The sequence below is a fragment of the Drosophila takahashii genome, chromosome 3R (assembly GCF_030179915.1).
Source record: "Drosophila takahashii strain IR98-3 E-12201 chromosome 3R, DtakHiC1v2, whole genome shotgun sequence".
Lineage (NCBI taxonomy): Eukaryota > Metazoa > Arthropoda > Insecta > Diptera > Drosophilidae > Drosophila > Drosophila takahashii.
This window is the reverse complement of record NC_091681.1, coordinates 34,754,815-34,780,542: the sequence shown is the minus strand read 5'-3', so window position 1 is coordinate 34,780,542 and position 25,728 is coordinate 34,754,815. Positions and strand designations below refer to the sequence as shown.

Here is a 25,728-nt window from a genome sequence, read left to right as displayed (position 1 = left end):
TCAAATATCGGTTTAGATACATCTTCATCAGACAACCGAGCGGAAAAGCAGAAAAAAGCCCAGGGAGCAGTAGAAAAAAATCGAAAAGCAACAGCAGACACAAACAAAAACACAGAAAGCCAGCACACTGAACCTCATGTGTGGCCAACTAGACGTATGCGTAATGTATGTAAATATATTTCAAGTATTTTGCTTGTTTAGTATTACTTCCGGCGGAAGCGATTGATTGTGCTGCGTATCTGGGCGGCAGAGGTATGTTTGCTGGTTCTTTTCTCTTTCCTTCTTTTTTCCTTTGAGGGACTTGATTTCGCACAACAAATCAAATTGATTGCTTTTCGGATACATTTAAACGAATTGAAAATGCGCAATCGCTATTGATTTCGCATATTTCAAATTTATCGACTCGAATCAAAGCTTGTGTCCCATCTGGGAATGCAATTAAAATCTAAGCGCTCCGGTTTTTACGATTTCGACCAGATACAGACACTAGAGCAGAAGTATTGATGTTCCTTTGAAGAGCTGGCCATAAACATAAATACTAATCGCTTACTGTTTTCTCTTAAATCGCAGTATGGCTTCGTTAACTACGCCCTGGAGCTGCTGGTGCTGAAGCATTTTGGCGAGGAGATATGGGAGAAGATCAAGTAAGTAGCGTTCAAGTGTCGAGTCAACAGTTGCACAAAAACTCATTAGGCAAGCACAATTAAATGGGGTAACCAAATCACTTTCTCTTCAATATGCTCTCAAATTACCCCAAATATCATACGATTCATTTCAAGGTCCTGTGTGTGCGGGCGCACAAACAGATTAAGAGCCACGCACTTAATTAATAACTAAAATACATAAATCCCCCCGCATTTGTCTGCCACGTACCGCAATTAACTAATTATCCATTTTTCACATCGGACATCGGACACTCAGTCGATGGGCGTGGCTCCGCCCACACAACTGTAGATATACATAAATTAATTGAGGCTGTTTGTTGTTGGCGGCGCATAAACAAGCAGGACACGCGTCGCATTAATGCGTACACGGATTTCCCAGGCCCGCAGATTCACGGGGTCGAACCTACAAGTGCAGCTAAAACTTACACTCTTAGAAAAAAATTCCGATGGAAAAATTTGAAAAATATTTTTTACAGAAAATACCTTCTAAACAATAAAAGTAATAAAAACTTTTTTTTGTTTATTTTTGGGTTTCTGATTGTACTTGTAGATTTTTCGAATAACCATAGATTTTTTTTCTTGGCAATAGAAGCAATTCAAGGTTAGTAAAGTTGAAAAGATTTTTGGAAATCGGTTGAAAGATCTTCTTCCAACTTTTCTAAAGTAATTTTTAGATAAGAAATCTACAATTTTTTTCCCAGTGCACCGAGTTAGCGGAAATCAACGCCCCGAAACGGCCACGCGCCTTCCGTGTGGGTGTGGGTGAGTTTGTTTATGGGAGCGTTAGTAGTGTGACTACAGGCTATATATAGTATATACGAATCGCATTTATCTTAATTAAGTTATTGATATTGCTACATGGCTGCCCCTGCGTGTGTGTGTGTGCTGGTTTCAGTGTGCTAGTGAGCCTGAGTCATAGACTAAAGGAGTAGTCTCCTACTAATTGGCCGTGATTTATGATTTTGGATTGCTTAACCGCAAGTCACTTGCCATTTGTATTGGCCACGTTTACAGATTGCTAATGAATTGAGGCAGTCAAGGGGCGAATCGCATCGGGTATCGGCCGAATGGCCCAGACAACCCTTTAATTATGGCCAAGAAAAAGGAAAACATAGCTAACTTTTCTCATTAGAAGGGTCTGCGAGAAAGGAAAAGGTAACAATGGCAACGTTCGCACCACACTGCCAAAAAGCTCGAAATTTGATGTTGAAAGTCAGGGTAAAATTTAAATTAATCAATATTTTTATTTAAAGGAATTCAGAGATTAAAAATGTATGGTAAAATGGGAAAGTTTTACCTAATAAATATCAAGCGTTTAATCCTGCTCGAATTTCAGCAAACTAATTATTTTGGCAGACAATTATGACATTGTAAATTGCATAAAGCAAACCAATAAACATGTAATGTTATTTTGATCAAAATTATTCGACACTTTAGTTAAATTCCCATAAGTTAATGAAGTTTTCGGAAATAAAAAATAAATTGATACCGAACTTTGGTCTGATTTATGGGACTAATGAACCAATTAAAACAACTAAAATATTTAATAAGGCAAATTATAACAATTAAATTTAGACACATATTAATAATGATTTTAAGGACTCGCTTGCCCTTTTTTTTATTGTTTTTTTTTTTATTTTGAAGAACCCTTAAAACATTTTTGAGTTTAGACTTTACCATTTATTTTAATTTTAGCTTAAATTTTTTGTGCAGGCTTTAAAATTTAAATTTTAAATAAATTTAAATCAAGTTCTCTTTAACTTTAAGCTCTGTTTTATAATTTTTTGTTGGTGCACTGTCGACCCTTCAATTTAAATGCCTGCCAATGGGGTCGCCATTGACAGGCCTTTAATTACATTGCAGTTAGTTGGCAGCCACAGTCGTAGTCGTAATCGTAATCGCAGACGTATTCGCAGTCGCAGTGCCTTGGGCCATCGCTGCAGCGAGAATCAAACTCATTATCCAGCACTTGAGGCGCCAAGACAAAGACGGGGTCTCGAGTCCCACGACTTGGGTTCTATAACTTGTGTCTCATGTCTCATGTCCCATGTCCCATGTCCTGTGGCCTCAGCCCGGGGCCACAGTCCTCGGTCCTCAGACCCCAGTCTTCGGTCCCCATTTCTCAGATGGGCCACATCGTTTGTCGCCGTCCTCGCACTTGAAGGCATTGTCAAAGCGATCATTAAAGCGAGGAAAAAGAAAGGAAAAGAAAAGCCGAGGCCACAAAGGAGGGAAATGGGACCCTGGGGAGGGGTTTGTCTGGTCTTCGCCGCCTGGTGGCATTGGCATTTGCCTTGATTGACACCCAGCTGACCGCATTGATAGATATAGATAGTTGGCAGTTGTCTGTCCCTCTCGGTGATTGCTTTTAAAGCCCCGTTCTGCAGGACCTTAAAGTCGGCTCCTTTTCCGTAGTCCTGCTGCTCGTGCTTGCGCTCACTTAATCAGAATCAGTGCGTTAAGTGCTTTATGCTACTTGGTCTCGCAGCATAATTGCAGCACATCAATCTGCAAATGGGTCTCATTAATTTGCCTAAACAAGATGCCTGATGGAGAGGAGAAAAAGAGACAGAGGAGTTTAAAGCAAAGATGAAACCGAGTAGATAGCTCAAGGCATCACATTAACCGAGTTTTGCAGTCTGGCAATATACAGAGAAGGAATATTTAATATAAAAAATTCCAGGGTTTTTAAATCATTTAAAAATGTGCCCAAAAGTATGCAATGAAAAATACAACTGAGTTCAGAACAGCAGTAATTTCTTGGTGGCCTCATTCAATCATAATTCTTTGATAATCCTATAATTTTCTACACAAAAACGGTATTAAAATCTCAAAGTTTCAATCAATGCCAGACATGGTACATTATTTTGATAGTAATATGATTATTCTGGCTTTTCCTTCGTGTGGTCAGAGTGTCAGAGTTGTTCAACTAATACACTCGCCACAACCAGTCCTCCATTCGCGTTATTGTTATTTTCCCTGCCTCTGGCTCTGCTTTTCATCTGCTGTTGTTGCCAAAGTCCCTGCTGTTATTGTTATCCTGCTGCTGCCGCTGCTGCTCCTGCTGCCGATGTGCGTGTTTGTGGCACTTTAGACAAAAATCGATTTGCCTATAAAATGCTTTACAGCAACGACCACAATGCGGCCACAGGCGAGAGAATCGGAGGTTTGGTGCTGCTTGGCTTCTGCTGGAATTGGATTTGGCCTTTGTGCGAGTGTGTCAATATGTCAGTCAACTCTGTGCTCTATATACACTATACACTATACGGTTATATGGTTTATATAGTTTGAGCTGTCATTCGAGCCGTAGCTGCTGGTCAGTCGCCAATTCACGCTAATGGGTTCCAATGCCTCATCCTTTTTTTTCTACTCTTTTCCCGATTTAATGCGTGTGGAATGATATCACTAATTTAGTTAAGTGTCGAGTGCTTTTAGCAGCGTGAAATCATGTTCCTTACACATGGCGCCCGAGCAGGGGCAGGTGAGGTACGGTACATTTCAAGCTGGAAAGGCTTGAAAAGTTTGCCGAGCACGTCAACGCCGACTTGTCATATTAAATGTAAATTTGTTAGACACGTGCCGTTTGCCAAATATTTTTGCGACTTATTAGCTTCGCCGGGAAGAAGGAGGGCAGATTCTTTTGCTGACAAATACTGAAAATCCATCAATCTTCGTTGCGCTCGACTGGAATCTCCATCTTGGGGGCGGCGGTGGAAAAGCAATCAGCCAGCATTTTGTCAAGCATCCTGCTCTAAGGACACTCATTTGATTGCAGGCATTTGCGAATCCTTTGCCATTAAAAGCGCATTTGTACACTCACATCCGCCGTATCTGTGTGAAAGTATTTATATACGGCTTTGATACGCGCCCAGCTTATTTTTTGGTTACTTCGGGCCATTAGTCGCCCGCCCACTCAACCTCAATGACCTGACTTTTTTGGCCATGTCTCTTTTTTTGTAGATATTCATAGGAACATTCGCACACACACACACACGCCCGCAGCATTATGCCTTTTTTCCTGTTGTTTGGCACACACATCACATCACTTTACACACGAAAATCGATCGCATTTTCATGGCAGACATTATGGAAATTCGAGTCGATTCTCGAGTGTGTGTATCTGGGGGTTGGGGGTTGGAGAAAATGGCATTTCTGAGGCTTGTAACGAGTTGAGAGAGCCCGTGTGCTAATGCGTCAAAAAATGTGCGTTGGCCCGGGCCGAAAAAAGTTCTGAGCCAAACTCAAACTCCACAACTTTTTAGCTGACAGCTGGCAACATTTTCCGGGGGAATGCAAACTGTGCCGCAGGCAGCGCCAAAAACTCAAACACGAAAACAAACATCGGGCAAACACAACAGAAGCACCTGTTTCACCAGTGCTGCCGGCACTTAGCTTAAAACTTAGCAAAATAGGTAGAGGAAAAATAGTATTTTAATGAAAGAGCTTTTATTATTTGAGCTCTCAAAATATTATATATATACATGATTTGTTAGTAAAAGAATTCAGCGAAAATCCACATCGTTATTTTCAGCGCAAAATAATCAGTATTTTGCTCAAAAAAATAAGGAAATAATGGTCAAAATATGGAGAATTTGTGTTTTTGTAAAAATGGTTAAAAATCTTTTTTTTTTTAAATCAGCAGGAAAGTAATATGAATTGATTTGGGATCTATTTGTACAAGTTACAGCTAGAAACTTAAAAAAAAAACCTATTTTAATCAAAAATCCGGATTGCAACCCAAACAATGTTTAACATTTTATAAACACTTAAGAAAAGTAATTCTTAATATTTCATAAAAATGTAATTAATTTAATTAATATATTGATTTTGTTAGTCAAAATGTTCAAAAAAAAAATTGCTTATTGGTTGATAAGAATCAAAAAGTTAGATTTTTAAGAAGCCTGAGAACTACTTCCACAAAATGTTAAGATACCAATAAAAAGATGAAGCAGCAGCACCACCTCCGATTCACCCTTCCCTTTTGCCAGGTGGAGTTTCTTTTCAACTTTTTGCATTTACAATATTTTCATATTGCCGCTCCAACTGTCGTCGCCATTTTGTCAACTGTTTTCAGCACACAGCAAATATTGTTACGCTTTATTGACTCCCATGATGCGGGCAAGCTGCTCTCCGTCAACTGCAGCCACGCCCCCCTTGGCAGGAGCATCCTGTTCCGCCCCCTTCGGCCAGGACATTTGACACGTTTTCGCACTTATCGCCGAGATTACTTTTTGCTTTGATTGCATTTCTTTTGGATTTAGCTTGACGACGCGACTCCTTTGGTTCATTTATTGTCTGTTTGATTGCTTCATATTTTTGGCCAAAAACCTGGTATTTGGCATCTCGGCATCCCGGGTATCTGCACTACAAACCCCCGGTTTATGGTTGAAAGTTTTCCGTTCGGGGCGTTTTATGCGTCCTCCACTTTTATCGCTTTATGAGTTATGCGTCGCGTGCGTGCGGCCCAAAGTGTTTGGCGTTGCGCATACGCAATGTTGGTCTCCAGTCGCCTGTCGCCTTCAATTCACTGGCACTCGAGCATTATCGCCATTAATGGCTTGTCAATAGGGCCAATGACTGGGCCGAGTGTCCTTTCGTGCGTTAAAGTCAAATGGTGTGCAATAATCTAAATAAAATGGAGGAGCCCAAGGAGGCTAATTATAGTCAAGACAACGGAGCGGCCACTTGATTACGATTATGACAAGCCATTAAGCAGACAAAGGCAAAGGGAATAGCCATTATTAATCGACTTATTGTACGGGTATCTGGGGGTTACGAAAAGGAGGCAATAGTTAACACAAAACGCCATTTTCGTAACACGAAACCTTGAATTACGTAAATTTAATTAATATTTTATAGAAAGGAAAGGTTATCCTTTAACAATTGTGTAAGTGTATATTCAGTCTATCTAGATAATGCCATATTAGACAAATTATCGCTTAATTTATTTTCTGATACTTTTACATAACAAAGTTACGTCAATTTAATTAATAATTGGCCATCCTTTGAGTAATACGATATACGGGATACCGCTAGGAAAATTATTATACTGTGAACCAATTTAGTTATACAACCACCAACACCGATTAATTACTTTAAGATTCTGATTAATTATAATTATTAATCACATTTTTATTTTCTTTATCTATTTTATTTAAGTAAAATATTAAATGACACACATTCGTAAGTCAATCATAACTTTAACAAATATAATTAATAATCATATTTTTATTTAATTTATTTATTATATTAAAGTAAAATATGAAATGCCTAAAAACCACTTTTTTTAAGTGAATCATAGCTTTAACGAGCAAAACGAAGAGTCCTTTGTAAAAATTTTAATTACAGGGTAAAAGCAAATATTTGTTTTGCAACCGCCCTCGCTTGGGTACACAGTTTTTGGTGTTTCCACGGCCCCCGGCCTCATGATTCTGAACCGAAGCCTCGTTATTGGTCTTCCAGGGCTTAAATTGCCTTCAGTTCACTTGACGGCTCCGGCTAATTACATATTCCATGGCTTTTGCACAGAACTAAACACCCACCGAAAATTCCATTAATTTGTAATAATAATTCCATGATACAGAAGGCATAAATTATGCAAGCAGGCTGCAGACTATTTTTAATTAAATGTGGCAGTCGAAATATGTTTGCCCGCCAACTGGGCGCATACGCAATGTCTAGTTGGTAGTAAAGGATAATTAAATAACCCGCTAACCGGGCGAAGGGAGTGACTGGGCACGTATTTCGCGCATAAATGCATCACTGAAATTTGTATTTATTGCATTTTGCGAATTGCGACACGCTCGTTGGTTTTCTGTGCATGTATGTGTGTGTGTGAGGTCCTTTGGGGCAGGACGGAGAGCAGGACACGTCGCTTAAAAGCAATTTATTTTCCCCATATGAGAGAGGGTCAGCTGCTGCTGGCTGCAACGCTTTCCCACCATCCATTTTTTACAAGTTGCTGTGTCCTTTTTTTTTATAAAACTAAAAACCGCACAGGACTCTCCCTTAGCGCATTTGTAACATTTCGAAATTGCATTTGGGCTGCTTCCCGAGTGAAATCTGCATATTGAAATCATGTCCTCTCCGCCGACAGCAGACATTTTTCATTTGTTGCTGTGCTACTTCCGGCCGAGATTTCCCCATGTCGATGAAGCAGCTGCAGAGCCTGAGCTTCCCGCTCATTTGCATTTTACAGCAAAACAAGACATTTCCCGGGGCAACTGAAACTGCATCGGCAGAGCAGCAACATCATCCTCTAAGCCGGAAGTGTTGCCATGTGCCTCCTTCGTAATTTTGCGCCATTTTGTTGGCCTTGCGAGGCTTCAGCTGCAGCCTTTGAGTGGAGAACGCCGGCCGACGGCCATCATTATCCCCAATACTAGAGGGCTGAAAGCCAGAGAGCCACCAGGGCAAATTTGCAGCATAGAATTGGTTCCGGATAGGCGGCCATTGCAAATTGTGTTAGGCTGAGAGGAGAACGAGAGTTGGCAGTTGCCAGTGGAGAATGTAAATCGAATTTCCCATTCGATTCGATTGGAATTCCATTTTTCAGACGTGGTCGAGAGCATGTTATCGCTAACACTTGCAGTTAAGCTTACACTTGGGGAAAGGTAATGTTACGGCTAAAAAATAATTTTATACTTTATGTTAATATTTAGATAATAAAAAATATCATTGAAAAAATTTATTTAGTGTAAGTGTTGTCACCTGACAACTTAAAATCACGCACGAAAAAAAGTTACAGTTTAAATTTTCTATTAAAAATCCTAAGCTTGAATTTCTTACCAAATAAATCAGTATTTTGGCCATAACTTCAAAAATAAAAGTCCAAGCATTAGGTGACATACCTGCTGAACTTGTAATAAAATTTGCAACCAATTTCCATTCACACCTAGAATTTTTCATTTTGCCCTACTTTTTGTAAAAAGTTTTGATGTCTCCACAAAAATTTTAAAATTTCACACAAACTCATAATTTTTTTAATCGGCTGAAAAGTAGGGACCGATTACTTAACAGCTGGGGAAAATATGCTTCTTTTGTCTGTGGGCCTTGTTTTATAAAAACTACGATCAAAGAACCCCTAAAAACGTAACATATAGAAAAACGCAATAAAATAATTATGTTCATACACACAGTCCAAAGTCCCATTACATTTACCCGTAACATAAATATTTAAGCACCTTTTATCCCCCTGCATGCGATGATTCCCATCAATTAAAGCTCATCCAAAACAAGAAAGGAAGCTAGCTTCGGCCAGCCGAAGCTTAAATACCCTTGCAGATCATTCCTATTAATTAACAAATCGCAAAAATGTTCAATTAATTTCATTAGTCTCATTAATTTTCCGATCGTTCCTATGGCAGCTATATGATATAGTCGTCCGATTTTGATCAAATTAAAATTGAAATTCGGAAATATTTAAAAAGAGTCATATCCTAGAGTAGAAGATAATACAATAAAAACCAAAGAAGCTAGAATTTATTTCCTATTACTGTTCCATTATTTTCCGATTGTTCCTATGGCAGCTATATGATATATTAGTCCGATTTTTTAAATATTTAATTCGAAATTCAGAAATATTTAAAAAATAACATCCCCAAAAGTAGAAGGTAATATTTCAAAAAACACCGAATCTAGAATTTTTTTAACGTTTTCTTTTCCGATCCTTCCTATGGGAGCTATAAGATATAGTTGTCCGATCCGGTTGGTTCCGACATATATACTACCTGCAATAGAAAGAAGACTTTTGGGAAAGTTTCATCCCGATAGCTCAAAAACTGAGAGACTAGTTTGCGTAGAAACAGACAGACGGACAGACGGACAGACGGACAGACGGTCAGACGGACAGACGGACAGACGGACATGGCTAGATCGACTCGTCTAGTGATGCTGATCAAGAATATATATACTTTATGGGGTCGGAAACGTCTCCTTCACTGCGTTGCAAACTTCTGACTGAAATCATAATACCCTCTGCAAGGGTATAACAAGCGTGCATTTAAAAGGGAATCAGCTCGGCAAACAATAACGTTAATTTCCCCCGTAATTCCGCCTTAGGGCAGCCTTAAAAACTAATTGTGTTTGGGGCTCGCAGGCGGCTTAATTTTTTCAGCTTTCCCCGCAGCGGCAAAAACACCACACACCGAAATCGGAAAATCGTAAAAGCAGGGGCACAGTGGGCCGTCTGTCGACCGCAAATTCCCCAGTGAGGGATGGGCTTTGGTTGGAATAGGATTGTTCAGCATTTATCAGGGCGCTTCTTTTTTCGGCGGCATCGACAGTTGCTAATGATGTCCTAATTTCGAGATGTCACAGTGCATGCGTAGATAAAAAAATAAATGGAATTGGTAGTGGCCGGGGGCGAGTCAATCGATGGTGGGCATAATAATAAATGACCAGGCAAAAGGCAGAAAAAAAGAGAAAAAATTGTGGGCGATTCTTGCCTGCATATGGACAGTTATTAATGGGCCCAGGCAAAAATGCTGACCATCTTGGCTGCTCCTTTCTTTATTTTTTCTTTTCTTGGTCCTTTGTCACTAGGTGTGCAAAACACACTTGAGGCTGCATTAAAGGTTAATCATACGCCCCATGGCCACCGCCACCGCAGCCGCCGTCGCAGCTTAACGACAGTAAAAATGCTAATCCCCGGCAAAATCGACTTGCCAATGGCAATGGCCGTGACAATGATGATGAGATCCCCAGTCCTACATCATTAACGTGCGTACATCACGTCTGCATGTGAAGCGCTTGGCAGCGGTTTAACGCTAATCGCATACAAATACACACGAGACAGCAGACAGCAGTCAGCAGGACCTCCCAGAATCCCAAAATCCAAGCCAAGAAAGAAGAGTGGAAGTGGGAGCTCGAGGGCAGGGATCTTCCGTTACCAGTAAAACTAGGGAATTGGCTTCCACTGCCTTCTTCCTGATTTGAATAACACGCCTCAGGGATTACCACAGAAACACACACACAGTCCTAGGCTCACACGGAAAAAAACATAACCCAAATGGGTCATCTATTGGCTGTGTTAACAGCCCAAAATAGCAGGGCTCTTTAAAAGGCAATATCAATTGAGGTGGTCTTTTTAGAAGTTTGAACTAAAATCAAAAAGAAAATGTGCATTATTTGTATAGCATTTAAATTAAATCATTGAAACTTAGGCATTGATTTATTCCAAAATTTAAAACAATGTATTAGTATAATTCAGAGAATATTTATTTATTATGATAAAAACATTTAACGTATACTTTTGAACTTATTACATTGCTACAAAAATGGCTGGGTTTTCGAAATTTCTTTTAAAGGTGTCTAAAAGTATGCAATAAAATATTTTTAGCCCAAAAATGTTATGCTATTCATACAGAAAACTATTCTTTATGCACTGCATACTTTTAGGCACTAACATTTTGATTTACGGGTCTCCATATATTTTCGTTAGTATTTTCTCTAAAATTTCGATAAAGGGAGAACTTCAAAGCAAGTACCCTTTTTCTCCATGCAAGTAGAGCCTCTTTAGCAACATATTCACCCATGCAATAGCCAGTTTAGATGTGGGGCTGTGTCCCTTGTGGAATTGCTGTAATTTCGATGTTAATTTCCCGCCGCTGGCATTCGATTAAAGCGATGCTCTTGGCTAATTCGACTTGACCCTGGCCCAACTTGGCTGCATCCTCTCGGCGGGCTTGTGTGTGTGTGCACAATAAAACATGTGACTCACTTGAGTTATGTGCCACATTAACTTGCCCGAGTCTTAAGTGGCTTTTAACCTTATTTCGTTTCCGTTTCTGTTCTTTTTCTTTTCTATTTTCCTGGCGGTCGTTGCAGCTACTTGGAAAATTTCAAATGCAAGTTGGCCAAAGTCTACAGTCTAAAGGCTAAGGCTGACTGTGGCATACTCTATCGAATAAGTGCAGGCATTTAGCTGGCATCATTAAACCAAGTAAGGCATATTATGGCTTTAGTTATGGCGCGCCGAGAATCCTTTCTCACCTCGCTGCAAGGTCGAATTGGCTGAGTTTCTGCGACTTCTCTCCATTTGCTCTTTGGCTAAGTGCCTGCCAAGAAAATGCACTAATGTCGGTTAGTTTAAGTTCGTTCATATGTGTGTAAAGTATTTCAGTGGGCGAATAAGTACACACAAACAGTGGAGGTTAAAAAAATGGGTTTCAGGATTTTTAAATATTTGAATTATTAAATTTAAAATTTCATTTATGGAAAATATTTCTAAGATTAAACAAAAAGAAATCCTATAATTTACTCTTGGGCATACAACAAATCTTTAAGAAAATGGTGACCAAAAATAAGCGCAACAGTTTATTTCTCTTACGAATTCATTTCAAAGAATGGCGTTCTATATTTTTCATTGCTTACTTTTAGACACCTTTATAAGAGATTTAAAAGCCACATTTCTTGATCAATAATTTTCAGACTATATGCAGAACACTCTAAACACCCCTATCCTATTTTCGTGACCTCGGCTGTCTGATAGTTGCATGTGCAACCCACATCCAGATCCCAACTTTTGCGGTGCACGTCAGAAACAGCTGCGGGCTGATTTGTTAAGTCGAAGAAGACGGCGCAACGAGAAGCAACCACAATTAGATGGGGGCTTCATCTCCGCGTAACGAACTCATTAGGGATTAGAGCCCTGCATGAATGGATTCAATGAATTATTTTGAATTTTTTTCTGTTATATGAATGAATTAATTAGAATTTTGTGTTTAATAGAATTGAATGAATTTGAATTTTGACTTTAATAGAATTGAATGAATGAATGGCATGAATTCCGAAATAATTCAAACGACAATTTATTTTGAGGAAGAAAGGGCCATTATTTTGTGATTAAATCTATCTGAATTTTATTTACTATGCAGTTAACATTGATTTGTTAAAAATTTTCCACTTTTTGTTCTCAAAAGAAAACACAAAAAAAATCTGAAAAAATCAAACAATTCATAAAATATTTCATTCGATTCATTCAATTTGAAATGAATTAGAACAACATTCAATTTATTTCACATAGAATTGAATTAAACAAATCAGAAATTTCATGGCATACTATGATAAAACAAAAATTGAATGATTCATGCAGGGCTCTATTAGGGATTCCCCACCCGACCGCAAGGAAAGTCAGACTCAGACTCGAATTAGCTGATTGATTATGGATTTTACACACTTTGCGGTTGGCCCGCGAGGCCCACGCTTACTCTCTTCTCCCTGAAAGCTAAGCCAACTTAAAGTTTCAGCTGCCAAAAGTCAACAAGTAGTTCATAATAAAGCGATTTAATGCCCTGCCATAAAAAGTGAAAGTCATGTGGGGAAATGTGTGGAAGAAAAGGAAAGGGGGAAAATTCGAGGGAAAGCGAGAGTTTAGGGAGCGTGTCAGTGGCGCGTAAATTCCACGGGTTGAGCATTCCGGCCGGGGATTTTTCATCGGCATTCACATCCCATCTACATCCACATCCCCATCCACACAGAACGTGGTCTGCGGATGGCTCTGCGATTGGCATATTAAATAATAATATTTACACGCGAGAGCCAGCAAAACCAAAGCCAAAGCAGTGGCCTGCTAGGGGATATGTACACAGGATATATATATTTGGACACCGTGTATATACACTTTCGATCCCGAAAAGGCAATGCGCGTGAAACTTAAACCAACAATCGCGAAGGAAAACAAAAACACTTGTGCGTTGGCCTAAGCTACTTAGGCGCGAAATGTTTTCATATTTCTTAGGCTTTCCTTTGGCTCCTTTGGCCGTTTTCGCAGATTAAGCCACTTAGTTTTGGCCGCCTGTCGTTGTCACTGAGTAAACAATATTTAAATGAGTTTAAGGGGGGCTTGGCTAGGGGGTTGGCCCAGCGGAAATTGAATTTGTAATGAAAGCGATGACGGAGGAGGCTACTAAGTGTCGCCTTGCATTTGCCAGACCATCGCGGCGTATACGCAATATCCAGGAGGAGAACAAGGAACCATAAATTGCCTGCGTGTGTGCGTAATTAATTTTTACAGCTCGCTTTAATTGGCGCTTATGCTGCCGCAAATGTGCTAAATTTAATGGCAAACTTTTTTACTGTTTGAGGATTTAATGACAAATTGCATTAGGAAAGACAAAAAAAAAAGAAAAACGTGCCCAAATCCAACGAGTTTTCTCCACGCACATTAACTTTTTCAATTAAGTTGTCGATCAAAAGGCGAAAGCAGCGAAATACAGACAGACAGCTTGCACACACAAGACACGCACATTTAAATCAATAAAAATCAATCAAACGCAGTGTGGGCCGGTAAGGGCAGGTAAGCTGGGCCAAAACGTGCAGCATAATTCGATTTGCGGAGCACAAAATGTTGCCTTGCTGGCACAATAAAAATGATAGACATTTTGCCGCCAGAGTGTTGACTTTATGAAATTAAATTGCGAACAGATAGGAGAAATATGAGAGCGTTAAAGGGGAATGGAACCGCCTGCAGATGATGGCAAAAAGCTCCACACCTCTGGACTGCCGAGCAATTAAACGAAACCAGAATTTATTAAATGAGCAAAAGCTCTAAAGTGCAATCTTCACTTCCAGTTCACTGGCCATTTAAAGCCGACTTTAAGGTCCGTAGTCGTAGAATTTATGCTTGCACTCGCCATAAATCTTGGTTTAATTTCGAGCCACCCCTCCCTAACTCAACCACAAGCCATACATTTCATAGAATAATAAATTGCCAGGCGAAAATCAATTTCCATTTTGGTGTGTAATATGCAGGAGTTTCCTAAGGTTTTCTCGCTTTTCCTGTTTCCTATTGGCAGTTCAGGAAATAAAAATCACCTCTTATACGTACAATATAAAATAAGTACATGTGTTGGGTCTTGTGGGAAAATTGCAATATTAAATGTTTGCTGCTGCAACAACTCAATCTTGTTGAAGGTGCAAATACCTCTCACATTTCTGCGACAGCTGCTGACACATTCTGCAATCCAACAGCATTTCGCATTTGAAATGAGCAATAATGAAATAGCGAAGGCGATGCCTTTCGCTCACCTGCGATGCCACGCCCACTTTGGCTCGACAAATCAGAAGTTTTGCGTAGGGAAAATGGAAAAACTTTCGCACGTACAAAATCTACTTTTCTATTACTTTTTTTCTGTCTTTCTCTCTTACTTCACCCACCTACCGCCCACCACCCACACGATTTTCATGTTCAATTCTGCAACGTTGGCGCTTTTCCACGACTTTCTCCTGGTTACTTTCACTATGCCGGCACGTTGTATTCAATTTGTTTTGGTAACAGCTTGGCGCAAGTTCTATTAAATAATAAAGTCGATTTGCACGATGTTCACAAATGGGAAATGGCAGCGGGCCACCGAAGGCTTTTCTTTTTTCTTTTGCTCTATTATTGTTATTCAATGCAAATCGCAGCGAAGTTTCTGCGAGGAATATAAAATACTTACCCCAAAAATCCTGTTAACTTTTGAGAGAAATTTAAAGGATTTGATGGCCGAAAATGGACTCAACTATCAATTTTAAGCAGGTTTTCGTTTGGTAACAGAAAAAATACAGGAATCATGGAAAAACCAATAGAAGTGCACACTTTGCAAGTTGTATTTAAACGAAAGACTCTGGTGATTTTTCGCACAGGAAGTAATGGCTCTGATTTTTTTAAAAGAACGAATTGCACAGTCAACTTAAAAAATTACTGTATTTGTTTAGATATTAATTTGGAAGGTATTATATTTTTGAGAATTAAATTTAATTAAATTATTTTAATACGCGAAAGTAAAATATATTTTTCAAAAAATAAGATTACAAAAATTTATTAAAATTCTTATTCAATAAAATTGAGCAATTTGTAATTTTGCAAACCCTAAGGCTACCGTATTTCCCTTTCATATTTCATTTCTCGAAACCCCTTCAAGGCACACAAAGGGCAACGCATTTTAAAAATCCTTTAAAGCAAAAGGGAAAGCTGAAACCCTCGCCACATTTTAAGGCTGACCGAGAATTCTCATTTGAAGGACTTTATTTTGTCTTCACTGCTTAATTAAAAACATAAATATGAAAGAGCATATAAAGTGACCGCCATATGGGCAGCTCGACCGCCAAAAAAAACCGCACACACAAACTCACACACAGAATGGAGGAATGCCAGCCACTCACTCATAAATTCACGAGCAGAGAAGCAATTTAATTAAAATTAATGTATTTGCCACTCTCTCTTTTTTCCCTTTTTTTCGGTGGGGAAAACCCTTCGCTGTCATTTCATTTTGCGGTTTTTGCCCGACTCGATTTTGATGGCTGCTTATTTTTGGACCGGCTCGTCTCGGAATTCAGGAAAAAGGCCATGGTCAGCATGGAGGGGCAGTTTCTGGTGCGACAAATTTACGACGACGAAATAACATACAATCTAATTGGAGCAGCTGTCGAGATACTGAGTAAGTAGTGGGTGAAGCATATGTGGGGCAGCTCGTTAATGTGTGTCACCCTCACTTTTATCCTTGAAGATATTCCCGCAGACGACATCCTGGAGCTTTTCGGCAAGACCTTCTTCGAGTTCTGCCAGGACTCGGGCTACGATAAGATCCTGCAAGTGCTGGGAGCCACGCCACGGGATTTCCTTCAGGTACTTTTGCTTTTATTTACTATATATACCGCACAGTTAACTTAATTGAAGGCCATTTCACACTCATCTACCATGCATCTACGGCACAATTGCATTGGCCAATCGACTTTCAAGTCATTTTTCATGCTGCTCCCTTGGCAGTCGCCCAGATTCCCAGTTTCCAGCTTTCCCATCGAGCTCGACATTCGCCATCATTGATAAGCATTAAGTATTTTGCTTGAGCGCACACATCGCCCACTCACACTCAAACTCAAACTGAAACCGTAGCCCATTTCCCTCGACGCCTTTTGTTGCACTCACATTCGATTTATTTTCAATTTTCCACATTTTTCACCGCAAATGCTCCTCGAATCCTTTGTCATAATGAAAAATGAAATTGAATTTTTTGTCTGCACCATCACCACCGCAACATCAACAACAACAACAAGAATAATGCCACCACACACAGAGAACAAATACCACAAATATTGGCCATCAATTCACTCAAAATTCCTTGGTCAGCATGATTTTTCAAAAATATTTCATATATTTTTAACATATTTATCTCTAATAGTTTTTTATGAAGAATTATGCGACATATGAATGAATTTTTTATCTGTTCCTTAAGAGTGATGTATTTTAAATAATAAGTTCAGTTTATGATAATAATTAAGATTGAGAATTAGTTGTAAATTTTAATTTGTTACCAAATTATATAAAATGTTTTAAAGAACTTTTTAAACTATTAATTAGGATTAAAATTATTTCTTCTGTTAATTTAAATGTTCCTTTGTAAAAATTTTTAATATAATATTTTTAAATGATCAAGATAAAAAAATAAAAACAAATTCTCTATTAAACAAGAGAGAACGCTATAGTCGGGTTGTTGTCCCGACTATCTAATACCCGTCACTCAGCTAAAGGGAGTGCGAACTAGGGTTGTTAAAAAATCGATAGTGGACACTATCGATGTTTTAGGCTATCGATGGTGGTCACTATCGATACTATCGATAGTATTAAAAATTAAATAAAATAAAAAACAAATTGTAAAGATAAAGGAAAATTATCAAAAAAAAATTATTGAAAATGTGTGGTTGACTCATAAAAATTATGGAGAAAGAAACGATATAACTTTTACAGCGATTAAAGTAAAACAAAATTCGATGTTGAGCCTTAACAATTAAAATACCGAGCGATAGTATCGATTGTGGGTTCAAGCCATCGATGTTTCCTAAATATTAAAACCATCGATAGTATCGATAGTGCTATCGATTTTTTTAGCAACCCTAGTGCGAACGCTGTGTCGGGTTGGTGTCTTGACTAATAATTCAGCTAAAGGGAGTGCGAGGGAGATAGATATATAATTTTGATTGCGTATAACTTTTTAATGAATGGTCCGATTTGAAAAATGTCTTCTACATTTCGATAGGTATAAATATACACAACAAAATTGCATTTATACTTCTCAGAAATCTTTAAAGATGTGGGCGCAGGACCCATTCTAAAATCGTTAGTGGGCGATTGTGGGCGTTAGAGGGGGCGTGGCGCTCGGCTAAAATAAACTTGCGCTGCGTAGGAAGCCAAAGAATATGTGTGGGAAATCTCAACCTTCTAGCTTTTGTAGTTTCTGAGATCTCAGCGTTCATACAGACATACAGACAGACAGACAGACGGACAGACGGACATGGCTAGATCGACTCGGCTAGTGACCCTGATCAAGAATATATATACTTTATGGGGTCGGAAACGCTTCCTTCTAGCTGTTACATACTTTTGCACGAATCTAGTATACCCTTTTACTCTACGAGTAACGGGTATAAAAATATATTTATTTTGTTTTTTCATTGCATATCTTTAATTTAATAGCCTTTTCTTATTTTATTTTCATCTTAATTTACGTAAATATTGTAATAAATATAGTATTATATTTTATTTCTTAATTTTTCTCTCTCTGCATCAATCAGAATCTGGATGCCCTGCACGACCACCTGGGCACCCTGTACCCCGGAATGCGAGCTCCTTCCTTCCGCTGCACGGAGAAGGATGGCGAGCTGCTGCTCCATTACTACTCGGAACGGCCTGGCCTCGAGCACATAGTCATCGGCATCGTCAAGGTGAGACATATATATACATGCCTGTACATGACCAGTCCCATTGCGATTTCCCTGGAGGGTACCCAGAACCATTGACGCCTCCGCTCCGGTTTCATATCGTTTCACATCTTATATCTCTCGCTCACAGGCCGTTGCATCCAAGCTGCACGGCGTCGAGGTGGAAATCGACATTGTCAAGAGAAAGGGTGAGCCCATCGACGAGGCCGAAAAGGAACGGGCCATCGCCCGGGAAAATCAGCAACTGCAGGAGGACGCGGTGGCCGCCAGCACGACGACGACGACGACGACGGGATCGGCAACGGTTGTCCTGGCTTCTTCGACGGATGCCGAGCGAAACAATAATCACAATGGCAACAATAATGGAATGGCCAACAACGGCAACAACGTCAACGTGAATAACAACAACGATGGCCAACAGATTGGCAGCGAGACAGGTAACATGAAGGCAAAAGCAAAATAAATAATAAAAAAAATACATAGTCGCCACGATTAACATATTGCGGAATTCACAGAGCTGGAATGACAATAAATGTAAATTGTATCGACTGCCCCGGCATTTATTTATTCATTTATTTGTTCTGTACCCACGGTTATAATAACGAGAAAACTTTCTGACATTGCTCTGATTTTAATGCAATTTGATGGCTTCATTTGGCTTATTCATTTTGTTTTTCCACTGGCAGCTGGCTAAATGTATTATTTAGGAGCTAAAAACCATTTTTGGAGAATAAAACGCAATTAAGTATCGGAAAAGTGACAGATAATATTTGCATTCAAAAATATATAATATTTTCTGAACCACTAGATTTATCGAATTATGAAAGAACTCACTAAAAGAATTTCAGTGGTTTTATATTTTTAAGTTTATTTAGCCAAACTTTGATCTTCTTTTTTTTTGTAATCATTAAATTTATTTTTCTATCATAAATACGATTTTATATTTTTCAGAGCCCGCCATTGCGCTAAACACGTGTCCCATCGCCCAGGACAGCTTCGATTGCGACGGGGACAAGGAGCAAAAGTGCTTGAGACTGCTGAAGAACAAGAGTGACGACATCGAGCGATACGACCATGTGCAATTCCTGATACGGGAGATCAACGTGGCCGCCAAATCGCAGGTGGATGCCAAAAAGGACGAGGTGCCCGACGACATGGAGTTCCTCTGCGAAGGTGAGTGTGTGCCTGATACTCGGGCTAATTGCCCGGCTAATCCAGATGTCCTCGTCACAATCCGCACAGCTCCACTCATATCGCCCGCCACATTCTGCAAGGTGTTCCCCTTCCACCTGATGTTCGATAGGCAAATGAAAATCGTTCAGGCCGGCAAGGCTGTGTCTCGAGTAATTCCCAGGTGAGTCCTTGCTAACGGTTTTCAGTTTACAGTTCGCCATTTACTTGTGAGCCATTGTTTGCGATTAGTGGCCATTAGCTGGATGGTCGGGGCTGAGGCCATCCGACTAAGTGAGGCGCTCGGATTTGCCTCTACCCTTTCACTTAGTCGTACACAGGGAGAAAAGTATTAGGAAAAAGTGTGGAATAAAAAAATATATAGCTAGGACAGAAATCAATTTAAAATGTATCAAAAAGTATGCTTTTAAAAAAGAAGTCATCTTTCGGAATAAATACAACGGATCTTTAGGACTTCTAAAAAAAGTATAGCATACTTTAAGACACCTTTATAAGTGATATCGAAAATTTTGTTTTTATTATCATTGAATATTTTATAATTTGTATTTAAATAAGCACATACAAATTTTATTTTAATATATACATCCATGTTTCTTGGGTTTTTTTTAAATTCTTTAAGGTAACATTTCAAAAAATAAATACTTTAAAAAAAGTTTTAAAACTAATTCGAATTATATTTAATTATATTCGTATTTGTCTCCGTGTTCCCCCTTTTCAGAGTCGCCGAGGAGAACTGCTCCCTGATAGAGGTGGTGGAGGCCATCCGGCCGCACCTGCAGCTCAACTTCGAGAACATCCTGTCCCACATAAACACCATCTATGTCCTGCAGACACGTCAGGGGGCCATGAGCAGCCGGCACGAGCAGCGCTTTCTGAGACTGAAGGTGAGTGAGCATTGGCCAATAAGCCATCAAAGTGTCTGCAATGGAACGGTTATGAAAATCCCGAGCTCCTGAATCCAAATGGACCCTTACGCACAGCCGCCCCGTGGGCATTAAACTTAATGCTTGGCCTGCCACAGAGTACGGCATAAAAATCAATTTTATTGCAATGGCTCCACCTTCCTCCTTCACCGAAAAATAACCTGCTTTTCTTTTGTTCGCTCCATAGGGACAAATGATGTACATTCCGGAAACGGATCGGATACTGTTTCAGTGCTACCCCAGTGTCATGAATCTGGACGATCTGACCAAGTGAGTATGATTTCTTGGGGATTTTTAGGGGGTGTATATCAAAAATGATACCAAAAGGAAGACATTTCAATATTGCTTTACAACCAAGGTAAAGCCCTTCGTTTACCTTTCCTTCTTAAAGTAAAATATAAATGTGGCTCATGTGTCTTCGCCTGGTTTAATTCTTGAGCAGGCCTCCTATTAAAGACATTAGCTCTTAAATGTGGTATTAGGCAATAACATTAAGGTTTTATACACAAGCAGTCAAATTGAAACAAATGCGCCTTCAGCTGGCTGAATTTATGGGTGACATTAAGAATGTTTCCTCTTTGCTGTATTTCACTTTGCCCAGCTTCTATTTGTGCTGCCAGGCGATTTCAAAAAGTCTTAAGTAAAACAAAATGCGTGTCATTTTTCCGTTTTACACCCACGCACCTCATCTTTGAACTTGCCCTCTTTTCATTATTTTTTCGCAGGAAGGGACTCTACATTTCGGATGTTCCGCTGCACGACGCTGCCAGGGATTTGGTGCTGCTCTCCGAGAAATTCGAGGCCGAGTACAAGCTCACCAAGAACCTGGAAATGCTCACCGACAAGCTGCAGCAGACTTTCCGCGATCTGGAGAGCGAGAAGCAGAAGACCGACAGGTAAATGATAAATGGCAAATGACAAATGACAGGACGGCGACTCCTTAATGGCGCGCAATTCTCTCAGGCGCGAAATTGAAATTACTTTTCCATGTTTCTGTATCTGTTTCTGCATTCTTTCTACTGCTGCTTCATGGTGTTCCGCGTGTCCTGTGTGTCCTGTACAGGCTGCTCTATTCGGTGCTGCCAAAGTCGGTGGCCAATGAGTTACGACATCAGCGTCCAGTGCCGCCCAAACGGTAAGGAAAAGTCAATTTACCTTTATCCTTGTGGGAAAAGGTGCACAAAGAGAAAATTGTGTTTAAATATTTTACAGAAAATATTTCATACATCTATGAAATAATATTTTAATTTTGTATGAGAAATTTATGAAATCTAAAATAAAGTTTTTTCTTATATCTTAAATTATTTGAATAATTACTGGGAAAGAAATTAGTTCTTATAACTTCTTATAGTATAAATGTATTGTTTAATAAAATATGGCTCTACATTATAGACTTAAACAACGAAATATACGGTCTGTAAGCGATGAAAAATCGATGAAAAATGTATTTGATTTTAATAAATTCACCTTTATCCTAAATTTTTCTCCGTGCACTCTTTCCCCACTTGCTGGAAAAATGCAAACAATTTGCCATATTTGTGCCCGATTATTTATGGGAACAAACTTCTTCCACCATTCGACAGCTACGACTCCGTGACGCTGATGTTCTCCGGCATCGTGGGCTTTGGCCAGTACTGTGCGGCCAACACGGATCCCGATGGGGCCATGAAAATCGTGAAAATGCTGAATGAGCTCTACACGGTCTTTGATGCTCTGACCGACTCCAAGCGAAACCTGAATGTGTACAAGGTGGGTAGGTCAGAGTTCAAATGCAGGTGGTGGCCATCGAACGTGCCAAGCTGCAATGGCCACTTAATTACACTTTTTACCTGGCCACTGGCCACAAAAACGATGCAATTCCCGTCCCTTTTTTCGGGTCACCACACCTCTCAATTTGGCCAATCTAAGGGACTCATTGGCATGTCTGTGCTTTTAGGTGGAAACCGTTGGCGATAAGTACATGGCCGTTTCCGGGCTGCCCGACCACTGTGAGGATCACGCCAAGTGCATGGCACGAGTGGCCCTCGATATGATGGACATGGCCAAGAACGTCAAGATGGGATCGAATCCAGTGGTGAGTATAAAAAAATAATATTGGTTTATTAAAAAAAATCCTTGAAAAAATGTTAAATTTTTAATAATTTTTAAAGTCAACAGGTTTTTTTTATAAAATTTCTGGGAAGAAATCTAATATTCTTAACTCATCGCTTGTAATTTTATTTCTTTAGGGACTACTTTTATTGTGTAGTAATAGATAATCTAAAAGTTATTTAAAAATTTTTTTTTAAATGTGATGTCATTTCTGTTCAAATTTTACCTCTAGAAGCAAGTTCTACAAAAGGAAAAATTTCCCAGCAATTGTATTTCAATCTCCGCTTTGCTTTTATCACATTTAGCATATTTTGGGATCTTTTTGTAGAGCATTTTAGGCAGCGTTTGCCGGGCAACGAAAATGCACGACTGACAACTTATGTTGCAAGTTGCTCAAGTGCCCGCGGATGAAAAGTGGGTTTGGGGTTGGAAAAATGTGCGGCATTTTCCTTTCCAGGGGGGTGGGGGCGTAGGAGGATGCTTTACTCTAATTGTGCGCATTGAAAGTAGTTGGAAAATTGTCTCGCTCGTGTTTTTGTTCCCTCTGTTCGTGTGAGCATGCAAGTTTGAGCATGTTCGCGCAATTTGTTGCTGAATGCGCCATTTGCCATTCGCCATTTTGAGCAACAGCAACTCAATGGCGCATAAATTTCAATGTCTATCCACCCTTAACCCCCTCTACCACGGCCCCCGTCCTGATCTGTTAACCCTCGACTGGCCGGATTGAGTGGCAAGTGCACGTAAAATATTAACAACTCTTGGCAGCAGGGCAAGTGCGAAAAAAGTTCATTTAACAAAGTTTCTCTTTCTCCGGCGAGGGCGCAAAGTTTCGGGTAGAAAACTGCGAAAATTGCTAAAATTAATTCAAAATTGATGACACACAATGTCAAAGGACAACACAGCCAGGACCATGGAACCATGGTCTCGGATCTCGGATCCTTGCCAGTGGCCACTTGACCGTCAACTGTCACCAGAGACGTTGAAACTTGGATAGAAGGCCTCCTGCCTGCTGTTACTATCTCTTTTTTTTGGCTTAAACACTTTTGCTTTGAGTGCTCGGGCTTAAAATACACTGCACACATGCAGGGTTACAGATACGGCGAAGGAAAAAGGGGAAAGGAAAGGAAAGGCAGTGGTTGATCCACAGGACGAAGCGAGGACGAGGACGAGGAGGAGGTTGAGCATGAGCAGGAGGACGAGGACGAGAATGCGGATGCCCCACTTGATGGCATCCTTCACAATTACAGCATTGTACGTGTGGACAATGCTTGTGGCTTGTCAGTCACATTTTGCACATGTCTTGGCATCGTATGTGTACTAGGGTGCCTCGATGTGAGAGAAAAAAATAAACCTTAAATATATTAATTAATTAAATTTGTTATTTAAAAAAAAAAACACATTTAAAATTAGGCATGCCTTTATATTTAAATTTAAAAATTGAATTTTTTGCTATATAAGAAAGCAGAGAATATGTTAAAAACATTCTTACATAAAAAAAATAAGAAAAATTCGAAGGTGTTTCGAAGGCATTTAGAATTCAAAATAAATAATGTGGAGTCGACAAAGAACAAATCCCTTTTCCACAAGACAATTAAAACTGCATTTAGGTTTTTTAAATAAATAAAATTAATTCAATTACCACCCAAAAACCTATAAATAGATTTCCTGGGTCACCCTACTGTGGATATATCCTCAGTATTTGTGTGCGTGTGTCATAACTACCCACACAAACTAAGAACTCTTGCCGGGGCTCGTGTCACTTGGCTTTATTGTCAGAGTTGTTGTTCTTCCGTTGCTAAAATTCCATTACCTTATCGTCTTGCCGAGGGAAGGAACTCTTCTTTCGGTCCTGGGATCATCCATCTGTTCCGCCCACTAAGTATAAGCCCCCTGACTATTCTATCCATTTCCATCTGGCCTCGCCGCAAACTGCAGTCAAGTTTTTGTGGCTGTCTGTACTTCATATTTGACTGATTGCCATTGGAAATGCAGAGAGGGGAAACCCCCGTTTTTGTGGGGGAAAAAAAGACGATAGAGGGGAACTCGAGAATCGAGTCAACGTTTGATGGATCGCTCGAAATGCAATTAACAAACGCCACGGGCGGCTAATGGCAAAAACTGGGACACGACATCGGAGCCTGTTGCACTGCCCTTTCCAGAATTCCAGCCCCCTTGCTCCTCGACACCCTTCCATGCCCGCCACTGGCATCATTTTGCGCTTCATTAAATCCTGATAAAAAGCAGCAGCAGCTAGTCATTCCGCCCCCTCTTCACCGCCGCCCCTCCGTTTATGAAGCCAATTATACCGATGTTTTTCTTCATGCAAAAACTTTGCTCAGCTCCTCCTCCGTTTTCCCCGCTTTCCCAGCCAGTTTTTCTCAACTCAACTCTTTGTGTTGGCTACTTCCTGTGCTTGCAGTCCATAAATATTGATTCGGTTTTCAGCAAAAACTTTTTGCAGTTACTATGTATTTTCTACACTCGAGGGCGTAGCCAGGAAAAATCATTCTTCTAACTGCCAAGCATCTTTGATGATGCCTAAAAATAAACCAGCAATTTTCCACAGAACCTTGTTATTAACTAAAATGGATAGTGCACTTGCGTCCCTGCGCCTCTTTTTGGAAATACAATTTTTTTATGAACATTTAAATAATAAAAACATAATCATCCTGAAAAATATCAAATGGTAATAATTTATATTTTAAATAAATGTTATAATAAGAGAATAAATTATTCTGTGTAATCGAAATTTTCGATATTTTAACAATATTGATTTAATAATATCAATTAAATATCGAGAAATAGCAAACTGTCGATATTCTTCCAATCTCTATTTGGAGTGCTAAAAAGTTTATCGCATTTCTTCATTACTTAATCAAAAGCCAACTGAGTGATTGACTTCTGTTTCGATGCTCACTGCTGAATGATTCATCAGCAATTGAAAGCACTGATTTGATTTGATTTAGTTGCAAAATTCTTTCTCGTTTCGACTTTGTGCACTTTTGGCTTCCGGAAGTTTCGGTTTTTTTTCGCTTATCGCACTCCGCCGCCTTGGCAATTAGTTTTATGAAATGTTTTCGCTGGTAATTACAAGTTTCGTCCTTCGTTTTTATCTCAGAACTGTGTTGGCACTTTACCCATTTACACATATTCTCTTGGCT

General features: G+C 39.6%; 1 protein-coding gene across 1 annotated transcript in view; it reads left to right on the top strand.

Moving 5' to 3' along the window:
- Positions 1-136: 136 nt before the first annotated feature.
- Gycbeta100B (guanylate cyclase soluble subunit beta-1-like) overlaps positions 137-25,728 on the top strand; it is a 49,019-nt gene continuing 23,427 nt past the window's right edge. The window contains exons 1-14 of the mRNA XM_070216600.1: positions 137-160; positions 571-644; positions 15,984-16,084; positions 16,154-16,272; positions 18,216-18,365; positions 18,493-18,799; positions 19,314-19,535; positions 19,605-19,716; positions 20,272-20,437; positions 20,664-20,746; positions 21,202-21,372; positions 21,540-21,611; positions 22,060-22,225; positions 22,413-22,550. Coding sequence (XP_070072701.1) covers positions 137-160; positions 571-644; positions 15,984-16,084; positions 16,154-16,272; positions 18,216-18,365; positions 18,493-18,799; positions 19,314-19,535; positions 19,605-19,716; positions 20,272-20,437; positions 20,664-20,746; positions 21,202-21,372; positions 21,540-21,611; positions 22,060-22,225; positions 22,413-22,550 — 1,905 coding nt within the window. The remainder of the gene's footprint in view (positions 161-570; positions 645-15,983; positions 16,085-16,153; positions 16,273-18,215; positions 18,366-18,492; positions 18,800-19,313; positions 19,536-19,604; positions 19,717-20,271; positions 20,438-20,663; positions 20,747-21,201; positions 21,373-21,539; positions 21,612-22,059; positions 22,226-22,412; positions 22,551-25,728) is intronic.